General features: G+C 37.1%; 3 protein-coding genes across 3 annotated transcripts in view; 2 read left to right on the forward strand and 1 right to left on the reverse strand.

Annotated features, from left to right (window-relative positions):
• LOC134673393 (synaptic vesicle glycoprotein 2C-like) overlaps positions 1–836 on the forward strand; it is a 31,043-nt gene extending 30,207 nt beyond the window's left edge. Inside the window, exons 11-12 of the mRNA XM_063531368.1 lie at positions 168–295; positions 743–836. Of these exons, the coding sequence (XP_063387438.1) occupies positions 168–295; positions 743–801 (187 nt within the window). The 3' untranslated portion in view covers positions 802–836. The remainder of the gene's footprint in view (positions 1–167; positions 296–742) is intronic.
• Positions 837–1,440: 604 nt separating this feature from the next.
• LOC134673969 (synaptic vesicle glycoprotein 2A-like) overlaps positions 1,441–12,278 on the reverse strand; it is a 396,395-nt gene continuing 385,557 nt past the window's right edge. Inside the window, exon 11 of the transcript XR_010099536.1 lies at positions 1,441–1,456. The gene's annotated coding sequence lies outside the window, so the exon portion shown is untranslated. The remainder of the gene's footprint in view (positions 1,457–12,278) is intronic.
• Positions 2,321–12,278, forward strand: part of LOC134673901 (uncharacterized) — a 185,756-nt gene continuing 175,798 nt past the window's right edge. Inside the window, exons 1-6 of the mRNA XM_063531958.1 lie at positions 2,321–2,470; positions 5,403–5,564; positions 5,733–5,895; positions 6,980–7,101; positions 8,184–8,416; positions 9,127–9,281. Coding sequence (XP_063388028.1) covers positions 2,365–2,470; positions 5,403–5,564; positions 5,733–5,895; positions 6,980–7,101; positions 8,184–8,416; positions 9,127–9,281 — 941 coding nt within the window. The 5' untranslated portion in view covers positions 2,321–2,364. The remainder of the gene's footprint in view (positions 2,471–5,402; positions 5,565–5,732; positions 5,896–6,979; positions 7,102–8,183; positions 8,417–9,126; positions 9,282–12,278) is intronic.

Genomic DNA, 12,278 nt, shown 5'->3' on the forward strand with positions numbered 1-12,278 from the left:
AACACCAGAACGTTTATCCAAGGGGCGTCGCCAAGACTAACTAAATGTTACCCCTCCCCCCCCCTGGCCATCGGCCATACAAACTGATCCCCTTCCCCCCCAGCCCCCAGCCCATCAGCTGGCGATACCCTTGCGTTTATCTAATGACTATTAAATGTATATTTCAGAGCAACGGCAATGGCAGTGGCGGTGATGTGTGGTCGAGTCGGAGCCATCGTCGGCAACGTCGTATTCGGAGCACTAGTGGACCAGCATTGCGTCGTGCCTATATATATCTTCGGGGGATTACTTATATGTACGTATATAACCTTTTACTTATTTATTATGTACAGTCGACGTGAAAGATATGTTTACGTTTTTCGCCTTATTGCAAAGAAGTAAGACGCAAAAGTGAAGAATTAGACTAAGAAAAGTCTACATGGAACGATTTTGATAGCACACGCAGTGCAAGCGTTATTTTAAACGTCAAACTTCTATGAAATTATGACGTATAAATAACACTTGCACAGCGTATGCTATCAAAATCGTTGTAGACTTTTCTTAGTCTAACTCTAAACATATCTTTGACGTCAATAGAGTAGTAAAGAGACAACTACGATACGCTACGGACCGTTAACGATAGCCATGATTGTCTACGTACCCTGAAGTTTCGTCTGGCCTTTTCTATCAACAATTGTCAACGGCTAAGCCTCCAGACTTCATACTAAAAAGAACCCCAATTAATTATTAATGTTTGTTGCAGCCAGCGGACTTCTCTGCATCATCCTCCCGAAGAGCACACGGCCGGAGCGGCCGGAGTAACCTGTATTTGTTAATAAACTCTATGTCTATAGTAATACGGTCTTTTATTCCTAACACAAGTAATGGCGTACTAATAGTAAAGTTATTCTGTGGTCGGGAGTTGAGACCCAAGAAGACAATCTTTCGCGCTTCGACGTCGAAACGCTGTGTCTCTCTATCTCTATCACACTAATATGAAAGAGATACAAATAGCGTTTCGTTCATCTAGGCTCCCAGCCAGAACGCTTATAATATAAGTAGGTAGATATACATAGATACATACACTACGGCTACGCTATCAGATAATACATTCGTGATGGTTTATAGTACATCTAATAGATATCTTTTTCACAATAGCATTGCATTATAAATTTACATTAAAATCGTCAAAAAGATACAAATAATACTTAAGTTCTAATAAAAAAAAAACACTAATTTCAAATTGCATTGCTTCAAGTAAAATTCATGTGTTTGTAAATGTACATTTATATGATACAATAACGCATATTTAATTTATTGCTATATACTAGTATTTTGATTTTGACACATTTGGCATATTTTGTGGTAAAATTGTGTTAGTGAGGTAAGCAGTGTCACCCAATGTATGGGACGTTGCACCCAAATTGCAAACCGATTTTGATTTGTTCGTCAATATTTTTGTTTTTTTTCTATTAAACTGTACATTCTCAAAAATGAATTCCTTATGCCCGATTGATGTGGAAATGATACCAAACTCGAGGTGGTAGGTAAATAGAAGCCGATATGCAGCGTGTAACTTTGGATGCCCCCTGCTTACCCACCAGGGGGTGGCGTTTGGCTACCGGGCTGGATTGACTTAGCTTTACGTATACTACATCTGTGCCAAGTGAATTCATCCGATACCAAAATTTGCACGTCCCATACATTGGGTGACACTGCTTACCTTGTAATAATATGTCGTAGTGAGATTGTAAGAATCCGCCGTTTACAAACGGCGTCGTCATTTTACAAACGTGAAAATGAATATTGGCGTTTCCCTTGAGACTGGTACTATCGAGGTTCCACTGTAATAATCTTAAAATAAATAATTTTTAATACCTACTACAATATTAACTGACATGTATTGTAAATATATGAATCATACATATTGCACAATGATGAAAAACTGTATTTACTATTATTAGTCTATAGTTAAAATCATACTACATTAGGTAATATAATATTATGTATAGATCAAATAATGACATCAAGAGTTCAAACCCTGCTGATAAGATACCAGCCACGGAAATAAATAATAGTATATCATTTGTAAAAAAAACTAATACGTTAACATTTGTAGTATAAACTTAATATAAATAGTCTTAAAATTTTGAAATTTTAATTAATTACTTTTCTAGGTTTATTATAAATGATGACGATTTTTTTTTCAAAATAAGTACCTACCTATCTAACAACTAGAAACTAAGCTCAAATCAAACAGAATCCGATAAGAATAGTAACGATAACAAATAAAAGTTCGCATTGTGAAATCAAAGCAGTCGCGATCACGACTCGTCAGGGTTAACACGGGGTATATATGAGACTATCAAAAATTCAGTGTCTAAAATGGCTACTAATGAAGCGTTCACTGAAAACGATGTGAAAATCGACAAAATGGTGGTAAAGGAAGAGGATAAAGTATATAGCTATGAAGAAGCTATTACTTTGGCAGGTGAGGCATTATTACAAGCTTTTATTATACTCTCAATGTTTATAAGAATGTAAACGGCAGTTAGTATGTGAGTTGTCCACGAAAATTTAAAAACCATTTGTCGAACGCATTTTCCCGGTGGTACTTTCTTTAAAAAATCATTAATGTGTGACGGAAAATAAAGATCTCCTTTCTTTCTAAATTCCAATGGCCACGAAACGCTAGCGTTTGCCTGGGTTAACTATTAATAGCATTAACGTACGAGTGAATTGCAAAAAAAAATTACATAGTTAAGCACCTGTAATTAGTCTAAAGTTAGTTGATTAAATTTGTGTTACCACAGCTAAGCCATTTCTATGTACGTGTACTCGTACGTACTCCAGGGGTTAAAGAATGAAAAGCTCCGAGAAAAGCAACTTTATATTTACAACCCAAATTCAAACGTCCTGTATAAATTTTCTTCTATTTTATTCCAACTTTTTTCGTATAATCGATATAGGTCAAGAAATGAATGCTCAAAAAACGTTGTAGAGGGAAATGCTAGGAACACAATTTTTGACTCCGTAACTTTGTTTGGACTTGTTAGGAGGTGAACATATCAAAAGTCCCCGGCTGTAGCCCCGCTGCTGGGGGGTAGAGGGGGGTAAGAAGGTCGAATTTTTCGGTTTTTCATTGATATCTTGGAAACTTTGCGTCTTTGCGACATGACTACTAAGACAAACCGAAAGCTGATAAAATTAATTACAAGTTTTATCCTGTCAAGTTTTTCGATATCATGAATAGTTTTTGAGATACCCGCTCTTGAAAGTTTATTTAGGGATTTTAATTTTATCTTGATATCTACGTCAGTGAAGCTGTTAGGCCATGTTTGGTATCATTTTCGTATAAATCGGGGGTGCTGAATTCATTTATGGTATCACATTGACACCATTCCGAAGTAAAACCAAAATTTTTAAATAAATATTTTTTTAAATCCCTCTTTACGCTTAAACCGCTGAACCAATTTCGTTGAAATTTGGTACAGAAATAGTTTAAATCTCGACACACGACATAAGATAGTTTTTATAACCAAAAGCATCTTTTGAGGGTGTGAAAAGTGGGGTGGAAGTTTGTATGGGGAGTCAATAACCGCTGAACCGGTTTAGATGAAATTTAGGACGGAATACATCTGTGATTTAGATGAAAGTGATACCAAACATGACTTCAAACCTTACCTTGAGCAGTAACCTAACCTCAGGAATTCAGTTTCGTCGACGAACTTGAATTCCCCCCATACTCCATTTCACAACTTTAAAGGATAATTATTGAGATAAAAAGTATCTTATGTCCTGTTTTGGGACTCGAAATATCTGTATACCAAATTTCAATTAAATCGGTTGAGCGGTTTAAGCGTAAAGAGGAATTGAAAAAAAAAGGTATTTGTTTAAAGTTTATATGTCTTTTCTTAGGAATGGTGTCAATGTGATACCAAAACTGAATTCAGCACCCCCGATTTATACGAAAATGATACCAAACACGGTCTAGCAGCGTCACTAATGTAGATATCAAGATAAAATTGAAAGCCCTAAATAAACTTTCAAGAGCGGATATCTCAAAAACTATTCAAGATATCGAAAAACTTGACTGAATAAAACTTGTAACAAATTTTATCAGCTTTTGGTTTGTCTTAGTAGTCATGTCGCTAAGACGCAAAATTTCCAAGATATAAGTGAAAAACCGAAAAATGAGACCTTCTTTCCCCCCTCTACCCCCCAGCACCGGGGCTACGGCCGGGGACTTTTGATATGTTCACCTCCTAACTAGTCCAAACAAAGTTACGTAGTCAAAAATTGTGTTCCTAGCATTTCCCTCTATAACTTCTTATTGCTTGGCCTAATAATTGGAAAATAAAATATTTTCGGCACGAATAAAAAAAAATTCATAAGTAGGTACAACAGACGTAACAGTCAAAAATTGTAGTGCAATAAGTTCCTAATTCAGATTGGTTTTCTAATAACCCTTACATCTATTAAGTGTCATCATCATCATCATTTCAGCCATACGACGTCCACTGCTGAACATAGGCCTTCCCCTTAAGTATTAAGTAATCATATATTATGTAGCGCGTGTTCAGACATTGTGAACAACTTGGCCGCTCATCGGAGCAGATCGGTGATTTTGGTTGGTTGATACATCGTTATCTGATGGCGATTGTACCATAAAACTAGTTGAAATCATATAATATTATGCATCGTGACATCGAATGACACCAAAAGTTCAAGGCATGCTGATTAGATAACACCATTGGTATTAAATAATTCCATATTTCTTACACTGCGTAAAACTACGGTGTATAAAGTTATAAAGTATATATATATGTATGTGTGTATATGTATATGTATAAGCCTAGGCTGAAACTATATGTTTGGGTTCTTATAAAGCGTTCATGATAAACGGGAAACTCTGTATATAGTTCTTTACCTATATGCTTTGCCTTAAGGTTGACTGGTAGAGAATGCTTTTGGCATTAAGTCCGCCTTTTGTACGATAAGTTTTCTTTTGTGCAATAAAGTTTAAATAAATAAATAAATAAATAAATAAATATGACAGGAAAACCTATTAGAAATGTGTAGTCAAGCGTGAGTCGGATCTAATTATTTCGTTTTAGATCCGACCCCTACGGGTTTTATAAAGACATTTCATTCACGTTCTACATTAAAAAAACAATGGGTTGCACTCCGGGAGTGCCGGCCAAAGTGTAACAGTTTTTCGATCAGGTCACGTGTCCGTCTTACGAATCTTACGGTCACGTGACCTGTCGCGAGTTTAAAAAATTTTCCCCATAACAAAAAGTACACAGCGCCGCTAAAGAAGTTTTCAATTCAAAAATACATTGTTAAAAATTGGGTAATGTACGGAACCTTTGGAACGCGAGTCCGACTCGCACTAGACCGGTTTTTTTTCTTCTTGTCAGGCAATGGCCGCTACACATATGGACTGCTGGCGGTAGTCAGCCTTTCAATCTTGGCGATGGGCACAGACATGATCGGCTTCTCCATAGTGGTGGTCGGCAGCCAGTGCGATCTCCAGCTCACACCTGGCCAGAGAAACCTACTGATGTCCATGCCTTTCCTTGGTAAGATCAACAATACCCAGGAGCATACGACCCGGTGTAGCTCAAGAAAGTAACTCTTTTAATTTTTTTGCAAGTACAAGACTGAAATGGATTTTTGCATTTGATCCTTTACGTACACACTTATGTACAGGTATATAACGAGTTAAAATGAGTCTTCAATGTTTCCAGGGCCAGTAGTCATGTCATACCCGTGGGGCTTCTTCAGTGACACCCGGGGCCGACGGAAATGTCTCCTTCTCGCAATGAGTTGTGGTTTTCTGGCCTCTGTCGCCAGCGCACTGTCGCCAAACTGGATTGTGCTCGCTATACTCCGGTTCGTGAGCACCAGTTGGTAAGTTACCTGTTTTTAGCGCTTCCTTCAAATCTAACCAGCATTTGTGGTCTCGTAGTTGAAACTGTCAATTTGACTGTCAGATTGAGCCAATTAATAAAGTCTCATCACGGATACAAAGCCTATGCACTAAAAATCATCAACAATATAAAGCGAAAATATCGCCATTAAAATCCTTCGGTTATATGGGTTAGCATTGATTGCTTCTTCTCGTAATGTAACAATCAAGGATTTTTTTTGTAAAAACTTAATTACAAATTATATCGAGATAATGAAATATTGTAGATGTCATATGTTATCTACTACTCGAGGTATTGTTATGTATGTATGGCTTCTCCTTGTTGGTACACCTATGTACACTCTTGGACTCTGGTTTCGAAGGGAAAGCAGCTTAAATCAAACACCTTGCTTAGTAATAAACAGAAGTATATTTAATCTGGCTCACACAAATCATCTCAATATACAATAAGTTTTTGTCAAAAATTTAATTGTTGGTACAAGCTTTTATCGCTGACTGTACTTTTCTTACGACAGACAACTAATACTCACCGAGACAATTCTAAAAACCCCTAACACAATTAGGTTGCGTTGTTTCATCACAGAGTTCCTATGGCCACCTCCTATCTCCATCATCAGATCAGCTCGATGGTGCCATAATATTGCATTATCATCCGATTTATACATGCATGCAAAATTTCAACTCAATCGGAAACCGGGAAGTGGATTAAATTAAACTTGCAAGATTTGAATACAAACAGACAGACAACGGTCAGGTGAAACTAAATAAAAGCTTGGAAAGTAAATTAAATATAATAATTATCTTATGAAATCCACGGTATACAAGTGTTGGCTAGTTTCCGAAATAAAAAGTGACATCTACCGGGAAATTGAGTACATATATCTAATTAGGCATTTTATACACCTACGACGCTCTTATAACGCAGCAATTGAAAAAGTTGGTTATTTTTTAGTAACTCTTTCAGCGTTGGTTTATTTATTACAATATAGATAATATAATCCTTGAAGAACTCCATGTCACTCAATACACCGGCATTTTTCTAAAAGATTTTTTTTTTCATTTCAGCTGCAGTTGCGCGCAGTCAGCAACGTACGCGCTGCTGGGCGAGTCGAGCTCACAGCGCGTGCGCGGCGCCTACATGCTCTTCATGACCAGTGTGCTTATGCTCACACCCACTTTCTACTTCGGTGAGTTGCTCCCCTAGTACACACTAAACAAACAACTACACAATATGGGTAAAACAGACAGCCCCATGTGCAGAGCGTGCATGGAAGAAGAGGAAACAACAAAACACATACTCCTAGACCGCAAACAGGTGGAAGTATACAGGAGCAAATACCTAGGGACTCTCTAGAGAAAAGAGCCAGTCAGCAACCTGAAAGCATTGCTAGGCTTAGCTGGGGTGGTTAGAGTAGCGGTACCTCGTTTCACGCGACCATGGTTGTTGATTTGCTGAAAATGCCCAGAAGCACTAACTAACTGCTCCCCTAGTTGCCGTTTTGATTTTTTTCCTTTCAAAATCATTAATATTCGGGCAATTACGTGAACCCGCATGTGAGGTACATTTGCAAATATTTTATGATATTCGTGCTTTTCCAAGTTTCGGTATTTTGACCCGTATGATGATGTGTAGGGTTAGTATAAACTTGTTCGTAGTTTCTTGACACATGCAATTTTGTTTACCTGTTTCAAAAAGCGAAATTTGTTTGAGCGGCTGAGGAGCTAAATAAAATAATTTTAGCTTAACATGGAGCACGGATCAGGCATACTAGTTGGATACCAACATACACATGTTACAATTAAAACATGCAAAGTCATCTTTGTTTAGTGTAGAAGATCTTGACATTCATTATCACTATTTATACAAAGAATAGCAAATAGAACCTACGCTTTAGCTGTACGTAGACTACGTAATATTATAATTATCTGAATGAAAATAGAACAAGCAAAAAATTTACAACACAACCATAAATCCGTTTTGATGAATGAATAAAAGTGGAATGTCATCATTCTCGAATATGTAGGTATGACTGTAAAATACTCGTACTTTTTTAATTAACTGGAAAAGTACATTAATTTGCAATTAATATATTCTCGCACGTAGGTAATTATTATGCAAGAATTCAAGCAGACAGTACCTCCGTGTTACACACTAACTCAGAAACGATAACTAAATATTGACCGATTAATATCGTCTTCAATCACTTCAATGTCAGCAAAGCCGTGAAAGGCTGATGTTTTATTTATAACATAACATTTTACCTTCCAGTGGCGGGCTACTTCGTCCTAAACCTGGAGTTTGCTTTAGACCTGGGCTTTATCAGCTTCATGCCCTGGCGTCTGCTGGTTCTGGTGATGGCCCTGCCCATGGGGATGAGCTGGCTGGTGCTGCTCAATTTCTACGAGAGCCCCAAGTTCCTAGCCAATGCTGGCAGAGAAGATCAGGCGGTGGAGTTGCTTGAAAAAATATGGAAGCGGAACGGTGGAAAGGGCAAATATCCCGTAAGTTCACTAAAACACTTCCATGAGACTCAATCACATTTAAAAGCGGGTCATTAACGAAATTTAATGCTGGTAGGGAAGACCAGGCGGTGAAATTGCTAGAAAAGATATGGAAGAGAAACGGTATGAAGGATGCGTATCCTGCCGGCCTAGCCAAGGTTACAATCGCTATCGCTTCGACAACGAAAAGCTTTATCACTGCTTTGTCACTCTTCCATATTAGTGCCACAGCGACAGTTGCGTTTCGATCGCTACGGAGCGTAAGCGGTTGGTATCTTGGTCACGCGGCCTGTAACTTTATACTGTAGCTCTACTATGAGTTCCGTGAATGACAGTCGATAGTGAGAAAGTTAAGGAAAATGTATGGAGTAATTGTACAGAGCCTCTACCGGTCACGTAAAGAACTAAAAAATTCAATTGGTACCATGAGTTATAGACGTTTTTACGCGAGTTTTCCATACTTGCCTAACTTCACACCTAAAACGCTCTCTTTCTAATTATATGTATAGGTAAATCTGCCAAATGCTATTTCATCTAAATATTGGCTCTCTTTTGCTCAAGGAAATTCGTTAGTCTGTTAGTCATTAAATGTTATTATAGATATTAGATCTGAATTTATCATTTCATTAGTCACTCCGACTCTCAATTCTGTTTTGTCTATTTAAATTTACTGTCTCATTAAAGTTGCTCTGAAATCGTTTCTATTTCAGGTAAAAAAGATAATCCTGAACGAGGACTCCACGGCTCCTACGCAGAAGCTCCCATTGCTTCAATCGTTGTGGGCGCAGACTGCCCCCCTCTTCCGTCCCCCGCTGCTCTGGCGAACCCTGCAGCTCTACTACATCACCGCCATGCTCTATGCCGTGTACGTATTACAATTTTTGGATCCTTCATGTAGAAATCCTAACTGAAACTTAATATGAGATCTAACAAAGTCTCCAGACTTAAATAATAGTTAAGGCACATAATTTAAGTTTTAAAACTTAACTGAAATTTTGTACCTTAACTATTATTTAAGTTAGTTAAGACTTTTAAGCGATAAGACCGCTTGTTGTTTAACCTCTTCTTCCTGTATTATTAGAGCACCGTACAAAACTTTGTTCACGGTGCTCTTATGGGATCACTTCGGTCTTGCAAATCGGTTAAATGCGTTTTTCTCAAAGACCGTTTGATGTAGGTACCTGAAATTTGGAATAGTTATGGCAAATACCATCACTAACACTGTGAATAAATCGAAACTGCTTATTTCTGATTTTAGGGGGAAATTTAGGGGTTAAGAGGGGTAGGCTGAATTTTATTTTCAATTGTAAGAATCGTGTGAGGTACCATTAGAAAGCTTGCAAAAAATTGAGTCGATGGACTGATTTTGACTTCATTTTAGAATGCAATAGTTTCGATAAAAAATGCATTTAAAGTTGCAAGTTTTCATACAAAAATTTTCACCTCTGTCCTGGCGATTTTCGGGAAAACTATAGCTAACAGGCAGCTGACCAGTCAATAACCAACTAAAACGAGTATGGAGACGGCGGGAAAATTATCAGGTTAACTCTAACTTTATTAGTTTTTAAACTGCAGCCTGATCTTTGGTTGCTTAGGGCTAGCTAACTGATGCTTACACTGGTCATTCATATTAAGAAGTAATTTAGCAAGAAAGATCCTTACTTAAAACTTTGACATTGAAATTTATGACTTATGTCTTTGATACAAAGTTTAATTCTACTTACTTACTTTTGTGAGATATTTCTTTTTTTTCTGAATAGCCTACTATAAGTATGAGAGAGTAAAAGATCTGCAAAATGCAACCTTATTATAAAGCAAATAAGTTTAAATTTCGAACGGGCTTTCCAACCAATGGACTATCGCCACAAAACAGATAAGTACAGAAGTCAATCACATGTATGTACTTTACTTTTCATACCTACGGTCGGCGGTCGCTCTAGGGTTGCGATTGTTGCGAACTATGACTTATGCACAAAAAACTATCGTGGTAGTGGCACTCGTATCCATCGTATCGTATCTCGTATCTAGTTGTTTGATTTATTGTTGAGGATAAAACGGGAAGAATGGAAATATAAATTAATAATGACATTAATAACTCAAATAGCTATTTTCATTTTAATGTCATTGTTATATTACAGATTTGCCACAGAAAATATCTTGCGATGATTTCGAGTTTGGCGAAATGCACGATTATTATAATTTTAAAGTGTAATAAATTCGCATTCTCATGTACAATGTAATAAATTCGCATACGCATTCTCTCTGAAACCACTGGTAGCTTAAAAAACGACAATTCACCGGTTAATGTTGAATTTAAACAACCGTCCACTGTACAGGCCGCGTAGCCAAGATGCCAATCGCTAACGCTCCGTAGCGATCGAAACGCAACTGTCACTGTCACACTAATGGGGAAGAGTGATAGAGATACATAATGCTTTTCGTTGTCGAAGCGATAGCGATTGTAACCTTGGCTAGGGGGCCTGTTATAATAACTTTTTGTTTTGTTTCTCCATTATTGCACAAAAAAGTTCACAGACGCGTGTCTCAAGCGGATGGCACTCGCGCTCGCACTGGTCCCAACTGGTCCGAGATATCGTGTCCGTGAGCAGTGTCTATGTGTGCGTTGCTCGAGCGCGCTTTGTATGTAGATTGATTTCTGTACCTATCTCTTTTGTGCTATCGCAGTGTGCTCAGTAAGAATCATATTTATTATTGGAGTTTATCAGTTCAAATTTAAATTAGGAATTCCGTTCTTCACTGTCGTTGTGTTTTTTTTTTTTCACATTAGAGCACATAGAGTTAGTAAAGCGATAGAATAGAGATAATAAAGTCATTCAATATTTATTAACAGCTATGGCGTCATCTACCTATAGATTTTACTGAGAGTATCTGATTCGTCGAAACAGTACCTATTCCTTTTCATTAAGTACCATTACATTTGTGTATTAATTGTATAAAGTATCTATATTTTTGAACCGATCGGTGAGAGCAGCAACTACTGTTACGAAAAAAAAAATTAAAATTCACAATTCACAGTTTTTGGAAACAAAGGTAAAGTTGACGAAATATAAAGTAAGCCGATCTTGATCAAACTTGTTTGAGTGACAAAAATGTCAGTTAAGATTTGGTAACCTGACGCAGTTACCCTACTTGTACTAAAACTTAGACATTTATTATTAGGTACTTATTTCTGTGACTTATATGAAACATGAGCAAATTGATTAATACTTTACGTTAATTATATTTTGAGTCAGAAACAAGCCTAACGTCAAAAACCGAGAAATGCCGAATCACAGACTTAATTGTAATATTATTCCTTTTTGAGTCGTGCCTGCCCAGTCTACAAGTTTAAAATACAACAATTGCGACTATATCAAAGATTATGAGGTTGTATGTATACCCAGTATTTTTGACGGATTAAGTTTTTCATGCTCGAAGTTGCCTGTCAACTCTGACGTATATTAAATTGTCAACTATTTTGGTGTTTGAAAGAATCAATAATTGGCAAAGTGCCGTGGCACTGGCAGAAAAAGCCATTCTCACAAAAAAGAATCAATAATAATGAAAATGTTCAGACAAGTGGAAGAATATCATATTTCAATATGTTATGGATGCTAGTCAGATGTAAAAACAACAGTTTAGCGGAATGTCAGTTTACGAAATGGTTTGTACAAATTACAGAGAAATTCATAATAATTTGTTTCTACTAGAAATGTGCCTTCACCAAACGTTTTAGATAAACGGTATTAGGCCTATATTATATAAACGTTCTTGATTTCGGTTAGCCGAAATGGGACTTACGATTTTTCCTCTTTTCACCTCCAAGATGAGGTTGATTGTTAGTGTTAGAAAGCTGTAATTT

This window comes from Cydia fagiglandana, chromosome 2, assembly GCF_963556715.1.
Source record: "Cydia fagiglandana chromosome 2, ilCydFagi1.1, whole genome shotgun sequence".
NCBI classification, from domain to species: Eukaryota; Metazoa; Arthropoda; class Insecta; order Lepidoptera; family Tortricidae; genus Cydia; species Cydia fagiglandana.